Here is a 17,680-nt window from a genome sequence, read left to right as displayed (position 1 = left end):
TTAAACGAAGGAATGATGTTTTGTTTCTCCCCTCCCCGCACCTCAGAATCACTCTCTCTTTTCCTGTGAATCAGGAAACAGCTGGCAAACCAGTTTATTGTTTTTATTCACTTTAGCTTGCCGTTCAAGCTGGGAAGTCTTTAAAAACATAATCTTTTTAAATGAGTAGAACTCTAGGTTCAGTCCTGAATTTCCTGTTACCTTTAGGTAAAAAGGTTTTCTTAGACACCAAAAGAAGTAAGTAGACATTGTTTCTCCCCCTGGGAGAATGCAGACATACATGGGGAAATACAATATAATGTGGTTGGGCCACTGGAGAAGTGTCTACCTTGTGTTGGGGAATCCCGGTGGCTGGAGACAAGCCATGTGTAGGGATGTCGGAGAAGCCATTCTAGAGGAAATGATAGTTTGTTTTGGGAGTGGAGGCGGGTAGAAGTTTGCTAATGCTGAAAGCTCCTTCCAGACAAGACAGAAAGTTTGTGCACCTTGTGAAAGGGTATCAAAGATCTCACTAGGGGCATATCTGAAGAGAATTTAGTGAAAATCAGCTAGTGGGAAAATGATGTCACTCATCGAAATTCTCACTGAAGATAATGTTTTCTTCCCTTGTCTTTCAATCACTCAGCTGACTGTTCTTAGAACAGTGGACTTAAAAGCCTTGATTATGTTATGAAATTCACATTCATACATGTCTCTATTTGTAAGACGTTCATACAGTTTATCCAGAAAAATAAGTTTATAGTAATTGACAGCAGTGCCTTCTTTAACTCTCAAATGTCTCTATGCTTGGAAAGTATATCACACGATTATTCTACCTTGTAGAAAAAAATTAAAAATCTACAAAATACTTGTCTGACCAAGGGAATACGCATTTCTATTGGAAAATTCAATCATCTTGCTTTATATACCAAAAATGGCTTCATATCTTCAGAGAACAAAACATATTTTTCAAAGATGGGTTTCTTGAAGGCAGAGTAGTAGACTCAATGATAGTCAAAGTCCTCCCCAAACAGAATTCTGTGTTCAGAAAGTGTTTTTCCCCTTACTCTTTTATTAAGAGAAAAATAAAACATTGCCTCTTCCCCTATTTAGAACTATTTCTTATGGGTTAACAGAAAAGAACATTTAGCCTTTACAGGACATGTAGTAGCAGATTACCCACTGAAGAAAATGCCCTTCATCTTCCTTTTTCCAGTGAGTTTTGTACCAAACAAAGTGATTTCCATTTGTAACTAAGTCCAATGTTCTTCTCCCTTGCTCCAGAAGAAAAGGCAGATAGAATGTACTGAGGATTTGAGACCAAATATCAGAATAATCAGAAAGCTTCTATACTGTCACTGTTACCAGAGGAATTAGAGTTCTTCTTCTAAAATTCAATTTAAGAAATCACCAACACTGTGCTAGGCCTTGTGCTAAACTATGGGGAATATAATGGAAAAAAAGCTGCCCACTTGTTCTCATATCACTCAAGAAGGGTTAAATTATGCCACCGTAACAAGCCACCCCCCAAACTTGGACAACAAAGTTTATTTCCCAGCAAGATTCCTTGTAAATTTTAAGCTGGTTAAAAACACTACTCTGCATGTTTTTCATTCTAGGACCTCGGCTAAAGAAGCAACACCATCAAGAATATTGTCAGCATCAGAAGGACAGAAAAGAAAATGTGGTGAAGCCCATACTAACTTTTCAAGCTTCCACCAGGAAGTGGTATCATCTACTTTTACTTCATCGGCCAGTAGAAGTTACACTGCCTTACTTAAATATAAGGGGGAAGAGAATGACAATCCTACCATAAGCTTCACAGAAAAGGAGATGGCATGGTGCTAAATAGATTTACTGACATTGAAAACCAAGGCAGAAATTCTATTTTGGAAAAAAAGGTAGACAAAGAACTAGTCACACACTCTCCAATATTCACTGAGACACTGACATGGAACCACATGAATATAAATCATAAAATGTGATACTTTCTGTGGAAATTCTTACATTAAGAGTTTCTGGTATCTAAGGAATCAGTCAGAGGCAAAAACTACAAGAATTCACAATGAATGTCCACACATTAAAGAAAGTCAGTAGTGGTACTGAAAATAATAGAACTTCCAATATATCAGGGACATTAGACATCACTGTGTCCCTTCTTATTGGTGTAGAACTTAGAATTCCAGCACCATGGTGAACTGAATATGGATTTATTTAGTTCTCTCCCTGATACAAATATAAATAAATATAAGAAAAAAATTAATGTGGCTGAACTTGATGGAATGAGAAATTCCTCATTTCCAGGCAACAGAGTATATCCCCAGACTGATGAGTGCAGAAGGTAATGCCAGGACACTCATCCCAAGGGCATATTAGACTGAGTTGGGGGCCCTACAATTTTAATATGCATGCAAGGCAGGAGACTTGGTTAGTGCCCAGGTAGAGTAAAAACATGCACCAAAACTTTGTGTAAAGCCAAGAGCCCAAATAGTTATATGTGTTTTTTTGTTTTGTTTTGGGTTTTGGTTTTGGGGGTTTTTCCCCCTACAAAGTGAGATTAGAAAAACTCCAAATTTTGGACAAGGAAAATGACTGGTAATTTCTTCTCTTCTTGTTCTTGGAATTGGGCAAAAAAATTCTTATTAGATATTTTTTTAAAAACCTGAACATAAATGATATTCTAATTTAGAGTGCTCAATTGGTATAGAAATTCTGAGTAGATAAATCAATGTGTATACTGGATGTGGCATAATAAATCCAGCCTCAGGACCTGAACAAAGAAAATGTGCACTTCAACTAAGGCAATTTTTTTTTTTCAGTAGTAGCTATTGAACCCAGACCTTATACATGCTAGGCAAGTGTGCTACCACTGAGATACATCTAAAGTCCCTTTTTGTCTAAATTTTATTTTGAAACAAGGTCTCACTAAGTTTCTGAGATGGACCTCAAACTTGTATTCTCCTGTCTCAACCTCCCAAATAGCTGGAACTATAGGCCTGCAACCACCACACTCTGCTTGAAGCAAGATATTTTTAACTCGGTGCATATTGATCTTTTAAGGGAAAAGGAGAGAAACGCTGGTGATAAACTCATCATAAAATTTAGAAAATGCCTGATTAAAAAAAATACACATACAACAAAAAGGAATTGATGATAACATAAAATTGGCATTCCCCCTAAAACTGAAATAATAAATTTAAGAAATTATAAAATAATCATTCCTAATGATAATAAAGAAGAAAACCAAAATGAGAGAATACACTAAAAAAAAGACAAAGCAGATTTGGAAAAGAATAAAAAAAATTGTTGAACTAATATATCAAAGTACAATTTTTAAACTAATTGAAAAATAGAAATCAAAAAGAATACAATATGTTAAAATTCAAACATGTAGTAATTGCAGTAAATATAAATGGACAAAATTTTCTAATTCTAAGAGACTGATTATCAATCATATTTTAAGACATCTCAACCTAATTGTTGGCTGTACATTATAAGACACAAGGAGTTTAAATGTTAAGGAATAGAAAAACATGCATATGCAAATAACAATGAAAAAGAAGTTCAGTGTAGCCTTGCTACTGCCATTTTGTACAACAGATATTTTTAAGGAAAAAGAGGGTTGTTTTATATTTATAAAAGAGTTGATCAGACCTTTATAAAAATTTAAATATGTGAGCCCTTATTAACAAAATTTCAAAATATACAAACCAAAAACTAATAAAATTCACCTCACCAATTAATATGGCTACGATAAAAACAAACCCCTTATAAAATAAGTTTTGGTAAGGATGCAGAAAAATTAGATTCCTTTTGAACTCATGGTAGGACTATAAAATTGTGGAGTCACTATGAAAAACAGTATGGCAATTCCTCAAATAATTAAACACAGAATTAACATATGATCCAGCAATTCTACTTCTGGACATATATCCAGAAGTAGAAAAAAACTGAAAGCAGGGTCCTAGAGATTTATATACCCCTGTTCACAAAAGCAAAAGATGTAAGCAACCCGAGTCCATCAATAGATGGATGTGGTATAACTATATATATAAATATATATATATAAAATATATACATGTATATATATGTAAAAATTAAATGCAGCATATACATACAATGGGATGTTATTCAGTCCTAAAATGGAACAGAACTCTGACATATGCTACAATAGGCATGAATCCTAAGGACATTTGTTAAGTAAAATAAACCAGTCAAAAAAGACAAGTATTGTATGATTCTATTTACGTGAGGTACTTAGTGTAGAGAAATTCATAGAGACAGAAAGTAGGGTTGAGGTTACCAGGAGCAGCAAGGAGAGGGTACTGGGGAGTTACTGTTTAATGCACATAGAGTTTAGTTGTGAAAATGAAAATAGTTCTGGAGATTGGCTACAAAATAATGTGAATGTACTTAATATTGCTGTATGCTAAAAATTAAGATTGGAAATTTTATGTTATATATATTACTAGAACTATAAATACTTTTTGTCTCAGTTTTAGCAGATTGTGAATCTTGGAAGATACACAAGTCTCATACAAGTCTCATACAACAACCTTATCTTAAAGGTCAGCTCACTAAAGATCTGTTTCCAATATTGTTGTTACAGTATTTGCTCATTCCCTTGAAAGTCACTGGACTAGGCTCTTACTTCTTCTCTTGTGTTGACCAAAAGTTTTCTTCATTCCGTGCAAAAAGAACCCCTCCATAGGGCCATTTAGTACATGGTAGCTGACTTCTATCAGAATGAGGAACCGAATGACCAACAGAGTGTATGAATATTTTTGTATTAGAAGCTCCATTCTATCACCTTTCCTTAGATATAAGCCAGTAGGTTCAATTCTGTTCAGGACAGATGACAGCAGAACATGAATACCAGGAGATGAGAATCATTGAGAGGCATTAGTAGAAGCACCTGCAACATTTCTAAATAAGTTATAGAAGAAGCAGTGAATACAAAGGATATGAACAATAAAGCTTACAAACTTAAGTGTGTGTCAAATATTTTACCTGATAATTAAAGAATACATTATTTTCAAACAAACATGGACTATTTACCAAATTTAGCTTTATGCTTGGCCATGAAGGAGGAAATGACATTTTAATCATTTAAGTAATTCATTTTCATATAGTGCAATCTAGAAATCAAAAACAAAAGATAAATTGAATGTCCCCAAATGTTTTTCCAATTAAGCAGTATTCTTCTAGATGTCCCATTGGTCACAGAAAGAATAATCAGTGAACTTTAGAAAATATATTAATTGATTATGAAGAAAATAGAGCAATAGCAAAACTTAAGGACCATAGCTAAATCTGTGCTTGGATAAAATTGCAAAGGCAAAAAATACAACAATCAGGTATAAAATGCAGTAATGAACCTCAAATCTTTACTATATTAAACACCAACAATAGTCCATAAATAAATAACAAATGGTAAGTAAAATACTATATGAAATTTTAAGGGAAATAGCTATTCTCCTAGAATTCTAAAGAAAGAGAAAATTAAGGAATAACAGCCATTTTACCATTCTAAAGTAAAAGTGAGACTTCTTTTTCTGTTAATACATTAGGATTGATGTCTATACTAACCTTTCTAATGTTAAGAATCAAAAATAAATAATAAAATATAGAAAAATCTTTTGAAAATATTTAAGAGGTAAGAGGAAAGGACAAAGATATTTATTAGGACTAAATTCAAAGTAGAAACTCTGGAAGATGCAAGAGACACAAGGACGTTTCCTCTGCTCCAAGGGCATTTATCAAACCTGCCTGCCTTTGAGCTTGAGTGGAACTTTTGGCTGCGCCATGATCTGTGGAGATTGTTGTTTGGACTGCATGGTCAGATGGAGCTATTAGCTGGACATCGTGACCACCTCTGATTGAGCAGAGTTATAGGCTCTTTCCAGGCTGGGCAGTACTGCCCCTTGGAATCTGTAGTTGGGCAGGGCCACATATTGGGTTCCAAGAAGGGATGACGTTTCTGGAGTCACTACTCAGCCACTAGGGATGGGCCACACCAGAGGCAATGGTTCACAGATAAACACAGACGGGAACTTGTCTTCTGGTTTGGGAAAACCTCAAGCAGAGCACTGAGACTTTGTGGGGTCACTACTTTATATCAGGGCTTAGGCAGGAGCAGATGCTCTGCTTTGCAAATAATTACTGACCTGTACTTTCCCAGAAAAACTTTAAACTGAGTACCAAGACTTGATGACTTTACTGCTTGACCAACTGAGTTACACTCCACAGACACTTCTTGCCCTGTACTTGCCTTCCTGTCTAGAGAAGGTTTAAGGAGAGTACCAGTCACTACTCAGTCACTGGGTTTGGTAGAACCAAAATATCTCCAGATATTTTATGACCTGCATTCACCCCTGGTCTGGGCAAGAGTTATATGAGTTTACATAGAGTGTGGGGACTAAGTGGGGAGACTGGCTAGGAACTTGAGTATGCAGGTCTGCCAACTGTGCTTCCTACACAGTAATGTGGACTGGTTTCCCTGGTGTAGTACCTCTGTTTGCTGGAATACAAAGCCACTACCAAATCTGTGCACTGGTCATTGTGAGCCCCACCTCCACCCTTTGTTTTTAACTGGGTCCAGGTAATCTAGCCCTGCTGGTCCTCTCAGTGGTTCCCAAGGCCTTCTGCAGTGAGACTCAGAACAGCGGAGAAGCTGATAACCACCCCCACCAACTCTTTTCTCATTGCTGAAATTGTCATCCCAGGGGAATCCTCTGTGGGTAGTACTTGCTGACTTGGGGATGAGTTAAATCATGTCTGTTCCCATTGAATATGATCTTTCTCAGGTCTGTGGTCTAAGGGGCTATCTTAACCTCACTTTTGGATTCAGAGATTTCATGAAGGTATTCTTGCTGGGAATAATTGTTATTTGGATTTCTGTGAGGGAAACAACTCTTATTTTGCCATCTTGATGTTATTACTTACTAAATCCAATAGACTTGAGTCTAAGTATCCATGAATTCTGTGTGAAAGGTACAGAGGATAAAGCTCAACCTTACCAAGGTAGGAAACCCAATGGCAATCTCCTATCATGTTAGAGCACTGCCTGTGATTATATTTTTATAAGGACAGCCCAAAATTAAACTACTTCACATGTGCTTAGAGCCCAAAGCCAAACCATCAAGTAGCATAACATTTTCACAAACTACTAGCTCCTTCCTTTTTTTCCCCTTCTCTTAAAGGATCACAAACTGATAGTACTCACAGGTTCAAGACAGGAAAAGAAAATTCTTTCCAGAGGAATGTGCCTTTATCACATCCTCAAAGAATTCCTAGAAATAATTTTTCCGAGGAAAATATTCAATAAACATAAAAGTTTAAGCACACAAGAAAATAATGCTTTGTGAACAAGAAAAGTAACAACAACAGATAGCAAAAGACCCTTAAATATTTCATATATGGGCATTATGAGATATAGACTACAAAAAACTATCCTTACTTTGTTGAAATTATAAAACATAAAGTTAAAAATAACTACAGGGAACAAAAAAACTATAAAGAATAACCAAGTGAGTATTGACAAAAACAGTCGAGATTCAAGGAATGAAAAATATAGTACTTGAAATTTAAAAAGTCATTCAACAGGTAGAATAGCAAATCTATGTGAGCTGAAAAAAGAGTAAATGAACTGAAAGATAAGTAAAATAATTATCCAAGATGAAGCATAGGAAGAATATAAAAGGGAAAATGAAAATGAGATGAAATACTTGAATAAAAAAGGTTAAATATGTGTGTGTGTATGTATATCTATCTATATATATGCATATATATTATTTTTAACTTTGCAGATTCCTTGACTTTCCTTCCAATAATTAAATTGCTATTGTTTACATCAAAACATAACCTAACTTTATTTTTCCCATTGCTACGTCAGTTTCCAAAACTGTTCTGAGTTGCTTCCTGGTCCCAGACTAGTTGCCTGATAATTTTTAATTTTTTTTTTTTTGCTTTCTTTTCCTTTTTTATGCGTTTATTAGTACATTATAATGTTTCGTAACAGTGGAGTTCATTTTAACATATTCATACATGCATGGAATTTAATTTGTTCTACTTTTGTTCCTCTTTCCCTCCCTTTCTCCTTCCCCTATTCCTCTTTCTCTACTATGCTGGTCTTCCTTCTTTTTGTTTATTTACTTTTAATCGATGCTTTATAGACATACTTAAAGGTAAAATTCACTGTAGTATATTTGTATATGTACATAGCATAATTTTCTCAGATTTAACCCCATTTCCTTCCCTTTCCTGTATCTCCTCCCTTTTCCTTGATCTTCCTCTATTCAACTGATCTTCCCTCCATTTTCATGAGATCCACCTCCCACCCCACCCCTGCCACTTCTTGTCCCTTACTTGGCTGTAACTTCTGCATGTGATAGAAGACATTTGACCCCTGATTTTGAGTCTGGTTTATTGGACTTAGCATGATGTTCTCTAGTTCCAGTCCATTTACCAGCAAATGCCATAATTTCATTCTTTGTGGCTGAGTAAAACCCCATTGTGTGTGTATATTAATCCATTTTAATCCATTCACATTTTATTAATCCATTCTTCTGTTGATGGACACTTGAACCAGTTCCATAACTTGGATTTTATGAATTGTCCTGCTATAAACATTGATGTGCCTATATCACTGTAGTATACTGATTTTAGTTCTTTGGGATAAATACCAAGGAATGGGATAGTGGGGTCCTATGGTTGTCCTATTTGGAATCTTTTGAGGAACCTCCCTAATGTTTTCCAGAGTGGTGTACTAATTCGATCCTATCAACAATGAGTGCACCTTTTCTCCCATGCTCTCAGCAGCATTTATTATTATTTGTATTCTTTTAAATTTTTTTATTTGTTCTAATTGGTTGTACATGACAGAACACATTTATACATTCTGATAGATCATACATAAATGGAGTGTACGCTCATTTTTTTTCTGATTGATATAGTTACATTTTTTACCTTCAGTGCCAGAGATATTCCTTTTTTTTTTTTTTTTAATTTTGATTCATTGTAGACAAATGGGATACAACTATGGTTTCTCTGGTTGTACACAAAGCAGAGTCGCATCATTTGCACAATCATAGATGTACATAGGGTAATGATGTTTGTCTCTTTCTATTATCTTTCCTTACCCCCTGCCCTCTCCCCACCCCTCATCTCTGTCTATACAATCCATCTTTCTTCCATTCTTCTCTCACTTCCCCACTCCCCATTATGTGTCATCATCCACTTATCAGAGAAATCATTTGGCCTTTGGGTTTTTGGGATTGGCTTATTTCACTTAGCATGATACTCTCCAACTCCTTCCATTTACCTGCAAATGCCATAATTTTATTCATCTTTGTGGATGAATAATATTCCATTGTGTATATATACCACACTTTCTTTATCCATTCATCTATTGAAGGACATCTAGATCGGTTCCACAATCTACCTATAGTGAATTGAGCTGCTATAAACATTGATGTAGCTGTAGTCACTGTAGTTGCTGATTTTAAGTCCTTTGGGTATAGGCCAAGGAGTGGGATAGCTGGGTAAATGGTGTTTCCTTTCCAAGTTTTCTAATGAATCTCCATACTGCTTTCCAGAGTGGCTGCATCAATTTGCAACCCCACCAACAATGTATGAGTGTACCTTTTTCCCCACATCCTTGCCAACACATATTGTTGCTTGTGTTCTTGAAAATAGACATTCTAATTGGAGTGAGTAAAATTTTAGGGTAAATTTGATTTGCATTTCTCTTATTACTAGAGATGTTGAGCATTTTTTCTTTTATCTGTTGATTGCTTATAGATCTTCTTCTGTGAAGTATCTGCTCATTTCCTTACCCCTATTATTGATTGGGTTATTTGTATTCTTGGTACTAAAAGCGCTATACAAATTCAATGCAATTCCAATTAAAATCCCAATGATGTCCCTCATAGAAATAGAGAAAGCAATCATGAAATTCATTTGGAAGAATAAGAGATTCAGAATAGCTAAAGCAATCCTTAGCAGGAAGAGTGAAGCAGGTGGTATTACAATATCAGACCTTCAACTGTACTACAGAGCAATAGTAACAAAAACAGCATGGTATTGGCACATGGATAGGTAGACCAATGGCACAGAATAGAGGACACAGAGCCAAACACACATAAATACAGTCATCTCATACTAGACGAAGGTGCCAAAAACATACAATGGAGAAAAGATAGCCTGTTTAACAAGAAGTGCTGGGAAAACTGGAAATCCATATGCAGCAAAATGAAACTAAACCCCTATCTCTCACCCTGCACAAAACTCAACTCAAAATGGATCAAGGACCTAGGCATTAGACAAGAGACCCTGCACGAAATCGAAGAAAAAGTAGGCCCAAATCCTCATCATGTCAGCTTAGGACCAGATTTCCTTAACATGACTCCCAAAGCACAAAAAATAAAAAAAGGAATCAATAATTGGGATAGACTCAATCTAAAAGCTTTTTCTCAGCAAAGGAAACTCAACAATGTAAAGAGAGAGCCTAGTGTGGGAGAAAATCTTTGTCACACACACTTCAGATAGAGCACTAATCTCCAGAATCCATAAAGAACTCAAAAACTTTACACCTAGAATGCAAAAACCCAATCAATGACTGGGCTAAGGAAATGAGCAGACACTTCACAGAAGAATATCTACAAATAATCAACAGATATATGAAAAAATATTCATTTTTCTGATTGTATATATTGTAGGATCATATCAGTCATGCAGTCATATATGTACATGAGGTAATAATGTCAGTTTCACTCTACTATCCTTCCTACCCTGATGATTGCCATTCTAACTGGAGAGATGAAATCTCAGTGTAGGTTTGATTTACATTTCTCTGATTACCAGGGATGTTGAACATTTTTTTCATATATTTGTTGGTCATTTGTGTTTCTTCTTTTAAAAAATGTCTGTTTATTTTGCCCATTTATTGATTTTTTAAAAATTTTGTTGGTTTTGTTTTGTTTTATTGTTTTGTTCTTGGAGTTTGGTGTTAAGCTTTTGAATTCTTTGAATATTCTGAATATTAATTCCTTGTTGGAGGAGTTTGTGGCAAAGATTTTTTCCAATTCTGTAGGCTCTCTATTCACACTCTCAATCATTTTCTCTGCTGTGAAGAAGCTTTTTAATTTGATACTGTCCCACTTATTTATTTTTGGTTTTATTTTTTGAAGTTTAGGAGTCTTGTTAAGGAAGTTAGTGCCCATAACCATATGTAAAATTTTTCTGAATGTTTTCTTCCAGTAATTGCAAAATTTCTGGTCTAATTCCTAAATTTTGATCCATTTTTTTAACTTTTATGCAGGGTGAGAGAAAAGAGTGTAGTTTTATTCTTCAACATATGGATACTTTTCCAATACCATTTGTTAAAAAGGGTATCTTTTCTCCAACATATATTTTGGCACCTTTGTCAAATATCAGATAAGTGTAACAATATGAGTTTGTCTTTGTGTCTTCTATTCTATTAGTCTTTATGATTTTACTGCCAATACCATGCTGTTTTTGTTACTATAGCTCTGTAGTATAATTTGACATCAGGTAATGGGATGCCTCCAGCATCACTCTTCTTGCTCAGAATTGCTTTGGCTACTCTGGGTCTTTCATTTTTCCAAATGAATTTTAAGGCCATTTTTCTATTTCTGTGAAGAATGTCATTGCTATTTTGATGGGGATTGCACTGAATCTGTATAATGCTTTTGGCAATATGGTCATTTTGACAATACTATTTCTGCCTATCCAAGAATGTGTTTTGTTTTGTTTTCATCTTCTAAGATGAAATTCTTTCTTCAGTGTTCTATAGTTTTCATTGTAGAGGTCTTTTAACTCTGTGGTTAGATTATTCCCAAAGTTTTGTTTTATTTAGCTTTGATTTTGCTCTTTATTTTGAGGTTATTATGAATGGGACACTTTCCCTGATTTCTTGCTCAGCAGATTCACTACTGAAGTATAGGAAAACTTAATTTATAAATGTTGATCTTTCCTCCTGCTACTTGGCTGAATTTGTTTATTAGCTGTAGAAGTTTTCCAGTGGAGTTCTTCAGGTCTTCCTGACAAAGGATCATGTCATTGGCTAACAGAAAATTTGACCCTTTCTTTTTCTATTTGTACCTTTTAAATTTTCTTCTCTTGTCTAATCGCTCTGGCTAGAGTGTCAAGAACTATATTGAATAGGAGTGGTGAAGTGGATATCCTTGTTCCTGACTTCAGAGGAAATGCTTTCAGTTTTTCTGTTCAGTATGATGTTGACTTTGGGTTTGTCATATAAAATTTTTGCAATGTTGAGGTAAATTCCTTCTGTGCATAGTTTTTCCAGCATTTTTAACATGAATGGATCCTCGATTTTGTCAAAAGCCTTTGCTGCATCTATTGAGATGGATCATATAGTTCTTATCTTTAATTCTATTTATGTGGTGAATGAATTACATTTTTTTGATTTGTATATGTTGAACCAAACTTGCATCCCTATTGTGAAACACACTTGATCATGGGGTAATATCTTCTTGTTGCATTTTTTATTACAGTTGCTAATATTTTTATATTTTTGTGCCTATGTTAAACAGGTATATTGGTGTAGTTTTCTTCCCTTGGTGTGTCTTTGTCTGGATTTGGTATCTGATTAAACTGGTTTCATAGAATGTGTTTGGGAGTGTTCCCTTCCTTCCTATTTTGTGGAATAATTTGGGGAAGACTGATGTTTGTTCTTTAAAGGTCCAGTAGAACTCAGTCAAGAATTCATTTAGTCCTGAACTTTTCTTTGTTGGAAGCTTTTAGTTGCTGCTTCCATCTCATTGCTTGATAGCATTCAGTTTAGAATTTATATATCTTCCTGGTTCAATTTGGGCCGGTCATATGTGTCTAGGAAATTGTCAATCTTCTAGATTTTCTGATTTATTGCAGTAGAAATTTTCAAAATAGTTTCTAATGGTCCTCCCAATTTTGGAAGAGTCTGTGGTAATATCTCCTTTGTTGATTTAGGTCTTCTCTCCCTTTCTTTTGGTTAGTTTGGCTAATGGTTTACCAATGTTGTTTATCCTTGCAGAGAACCAACTCTGGTTCATTGATCCTTTGTATTTTTTGTATTCTCAATTTCATTAATTTTAGCTCTAATCTTAATTATTTCTTGTCTTCTATTGACTTTGGAATTAGTTTGTTCTTTGTTTTCTAGGGCCTAAGATGTAGCATTAGATTATTTAGGATCTTTCTGTTTTTAAAGTAGGCCCTCAATGCTATAAATTTCCACTTAGTGCTGTCCCATACTATCCCAGATATTTGACGTGATATTTCTTTGTTCTCATTTGTTTATAAGAAATTATTTTTTTCTCTCATTTCTTCTATGATCCATTTCTCATTTAAGAGTATTGTTCAATCTCCATATGTTTATGTGGTTTCTGTAATTTTTCCATTTATTTCTAATTTCATTTCATTTTAATCTTGATGCATGGAATCGTATCAATTTCTTTGTATTTGCTAAGACTTTACACTGTGACCTAGAAAATGGTCAATTTTGGAAAAATTTCCATGAGCCACTGAGAAACTGAATTTGGCTGTTGTGGGTCAAATGTTCTATAGATAGCTGTTAGGTCCATTTGATTTATAGTATTATTTAGATCAAAAATATATTTATTGATTTCATGTCAGGTTGAACTCTCTATTGGTGAAAGTGGTGTGTTGAAATCACCCAGTATTATTGCATTGGGCTCTATTTGGGATTTAATGTCAATAAATATCTATTTATCTGTATGCATTGACATTTAGGGCATAAATATTTACTATCATTATGTCATCTTCTTGGATAGTTCCATTTACCAGTATGTAGTGGCCTTGTTCCTTCTGATTTATTTTTACTTGAAATCTGCTTTGTTAGATATGAAAATTAAGTATTTCTGCTTGTTTATGGTCTCCATTTGCATGGGATATATTCTTTTCATCCTTTTACTTTTAACCTGTAATTTCCTTGCCTACAAGATGAGTCTCTTGCAAAGAGCATACAGTTAGATCTTGATTTTTTAATCCATTCTACCAATCTCTGTCTTTTTAAAAGAGGATATGAGAAGATTTAGTGTTCATATAATAAGAGTTTCTGGGATCCTAGGGCACCTTGCCAAGCAGGTCCAAATATTATTTGAGAGAGTAAAGAAAAGAGACTGTTTTGGGTTTTATTGTGGTTAGAATTTAGAGTTGAGGTGAGAGTATCCACATGTAAGGTGGGGCTTACATTGTTTGAACTTCCCACCAGCACCAAAAGAAAGAGCACCTGAGCTTTCTTATCAGCTAAACCAGATGTGGCAAACATTGAAAATTATCAAAGATATAATTGCAATTATCTAGAGAAAGAAAGATTTACAAGGTAATATTGTATATGACCCTACAATATTTTGAAAAATTGGAGGAAATGAATTATTTTCCAAGAACGCACTAATATTAATCCTCCAAAAAAAATCAAATCATGATGGACTAATCACTATAGAAGAGATCAGAAAAGCAAAAATCTAGCATTAAAAAGGCAGCAAACCCAGATGGTTATATCCCTAAAAGCTAACTAACTTTTTATTTTATTTTAATTTATTTTTATTTTTTAATTTGTTCTAATTAGTTATACATGATAGTAGAATTCATTTTGACACACTGTACACAAATGGAGCATAACTTCTTTTTCCTCGGGCTGTACATGGTGCAGAGTCACACCAGTTGTATAATAATGTATACAGGGTAGTAATGTCTGTCTCATTCTACCATCCTTCCCATCCCCACTGCCCCACCCTTCCCCACACTCCCATTTGCACAATCCAAAGTTTCTTCATTCTTCCCTAACTACCTCCCAACACACACACTATGGATCAGCATCCACTTATCAGAGAAAATATTTGGTCTTTGGTTTTTTGGGGATTAACTTATTTCACTTAGCACGATGTTCTCTAGTTCCATCCATTTACTTGTAAATGCCATAATTTAATTCTTCTTTATTACTGAGTAATATTCCATTGTATATATGTACCACATTTTCTTTATCCATTTATCTGTTGAAGAGCATGTAAGTTGGTTTCATAGTTTAGCTATCCTGAATTGAGCTGCTATAAACATTGATGAGGCTGCATCACTGTAGTATGCTGATTTTAAGTCCTTTGGGTATAAACCAAGGAGTGGGATAGCTGGGTCAAATGGTGGTTCCATTCCAAGTTTTCTGAGGAATCTCCATATTGCTTCCATTGTGGTTGCACCAATTTGCAGTCCCACCAGCAATGTATGAGTGTATCTTTTCCCCCACATCCTCGTCAATACTTATTATTTGTTGTATTCTTGATAATTACCATTCTGACTAGAGTGAGATGAAATCTTAGTTTTGCCAATCTCTGTATTTTAACTGGGAAGTTAAGACAATTCACATTCATTGTTATTATGGATAGAAGTTTGTTATTTCCCTCCATTTTGGTTTGCTTGCTATATTTAATTTGGTCTTAATTTTCATTTAGTTTCTCTTCAAAAAAGCATCTCCATTTGGGAGTTTTGGAGTTTGTGTTTGAGTTCTTCTGTATGTAGTATACCTTTAAGTATTTTTGTAGTACTGAATTAGTGGTCAAGAATTCTTTTTATCTTTTTCATGAAGTTTTTATTTCTTCTTATATTCTGGAATATAGCTTTACTGGGTATAGTGATTTTGACTGGCAATTGTTTTCTTTTAGGTCTTGAAATGTCTCCCAAGACTTCCTAGATTTTAAGGTCTGGTTTGAGAAATCAGAAGTGAACCTTATTAGTTTGCTTCTAAAGGTGACCTGATGTTTTTCCCTTGCTGCTTTTAATAGTCTTTGCTTATTTTCTATGTTAGGTGTTTTGACTCTGATGTGCTTAGAGAGGTTCTTTTCTGATCTTGTCTATTTGGGATTCTGTATGCATCCTATATGTGGATGTCCATCTCATTTCTAAGTTTAGGAACATTTTCTGCTATAATTTCACTGAAAAAGTTCTTAATGTATGTAGTCTATATTTTCATTCAATGACTCTCAAATTTGGTCTCTTGATGTTGCCCCAGAGTTCTTGTATATTCTGATCATGATCTTTCTTTATTCCCCATTATTGCATACTGAATATTCAAGTTCATTTATCCTGTTCCCAAGGAATGAAGTACTTTCTTTGAGGCTTGAAGTTCTATTTTTTACATAATCTAATCTATTGGTGATACTTTCAAGTGAGTTAATTTTATTTATTGTGTCTTTCATTTCCAGGAGTTCTGATTGATTTTTTTCAGTATCTCTATTTCTTTATTGAAATGGTCTTTCACCTCCTGGGTTTGCTTATTCATATCTCGGATCTTTTAGCTCATTGAACATTTAAATAATTAGCATTTTATAATCTTTTCCTGAAGTTTTGTCTTCTTTCATATTTGTGGATTTTTTCTTGGAGATTATAAACTTTGGTGGGAGACTTATTTACCTGTTTCGCCATAGTTTTGGAGGTCTTGAACTTGCATATCTGTTGAAATGTGTTCCTATTCTTCTTTGAGTATGTGTCCTTTGGAGTGTTGTTATCTTTTCTATTCTAGGAACTTCACTGTTTTTGCTATGTGAATGTGACCTGAGGTCCCCCTCTAACAGTTCCTACTTTGGACATTGTCTTTGGTTTGAGGTTTTTAATTGCCCCTATTTTATGTGTTGAAATATATTGGAGCTCAAGTGAGGCTAGATTGCATGTGGAGTGATGTTTACTGCTACTAAGCAGCAGAATCTCTACCCTGAAAACCTATTGTGTCCCAATAACTTCCAAAACCCTATTAGAGAAAGAGGGAGCAAGGAATAGTAATAATGGCAGTAACAAATATGCAGTCTTTAAATACATGTCCACTGCCTACTATGACTTGTACTTCACTGATTACCACTTGAAGGGGTCAGCATTAAACATCAGCATCAACAATAAATAGCCCTGAAATAGATCAGACATTAAACAGCAGGTATCAATTATGTCATTCAACCTATTAGTAACCACAACAGCATAAAATAGGTAGGAGTTTTATATATATATATATATATATATATATATATATATACATATATATATATATATAAATAGTTATACTAGATAGTGAAATTACGGTTCCTTAAATGAAGAGAAAATAAACGAGGAAGACAAGAGAAAGTTTTAAATATTTCAAAAGTGAATAGAGGGGAATCAGGAGAGAGGTTGCAAGTGATGACTATAAAGAAGGAGGAATTTTTATAAAGCTAAAAGTAGTAAAGAAACAGAAGAAGAATTGAAATTTGGCTATTAGAATGGGAAGAAAATGAATAAAGAATAATAAGAATAAAAGTAAAGATACAAACAAACAAAAATCTTGCGAAATCAAAACCACATAATATTCTACCCTACCAAAATCAAAACAAAGCTAAATAACAATTGAGTGAAGAAAAGAGCAATTGAAATCAGAGAAAAATTACACATATGCACGCTTGAACCTATCAGTGCAACAAGAACAAGCATGTGTGCACAACCACTCACACAGGATGAAAAAGAGTTATAAAAATATTTCTTAAATGGTGGAAAAAAATCTTAATGAGAAATAAAGGATTTATTTCTAAGGTGGTCAAAACTGTTGTCAAGAATGAATTTTCATTGTTTATGCTATTATGCCTTTGCATTCCTTTTTCGGATGCTCTGTAACTCTTCCATCAAGGGTCAGGGGTTGTTGATTCTGACT

The 17,680-nt window shown here is 34.4% G+C and overlaps 1 protein-coding gene across 3 annotated transcripts in view; it reads left to right on the top strand.

Moving 5' to 3' along the window:
- Positions 1–17,680, top strand: part of LOC306645373 (uncharacterized protein) — a 169,342-nt gene that overhangs the window by 110,566 nt on the left and 41,096 nt on the right. For 2 of the 3 annotated variants that reach the window (XR_013759613.1, XR_013759614.1), the window contains one exon: positions 1,599–2,513. Coding sequence is in view for 1 of the 3 variants with exons in the window: in XM_079113110.1 (XP_078969236.1) it covers positions 1,599–1,707 (109 nt within the window). In the remaining 2 variants the exon portion in view is untranslated. Of the gene's footprint in view, positions 1–1,598; positions 2,514–17,680 lie in introns of those variants that run through there. The other variant, XM_079113110.1, reaches the window with a different exon arrangement.

This window comes from Sciurus vulgaris, assembly GCF_902686455.1.
Source record: "Sciurus vulgaris genome assembly, chromosome: 15".
NCBI classification, from domain to species: Eukaryota; Metazoa; Chordata; class Mammalia; order Rodentia; family Sciuridae; genus Sciurus; species Sciurus vulgaris.
This window is presented reverse-complemented; position numbering and strand designations above follow the sequence as displayed.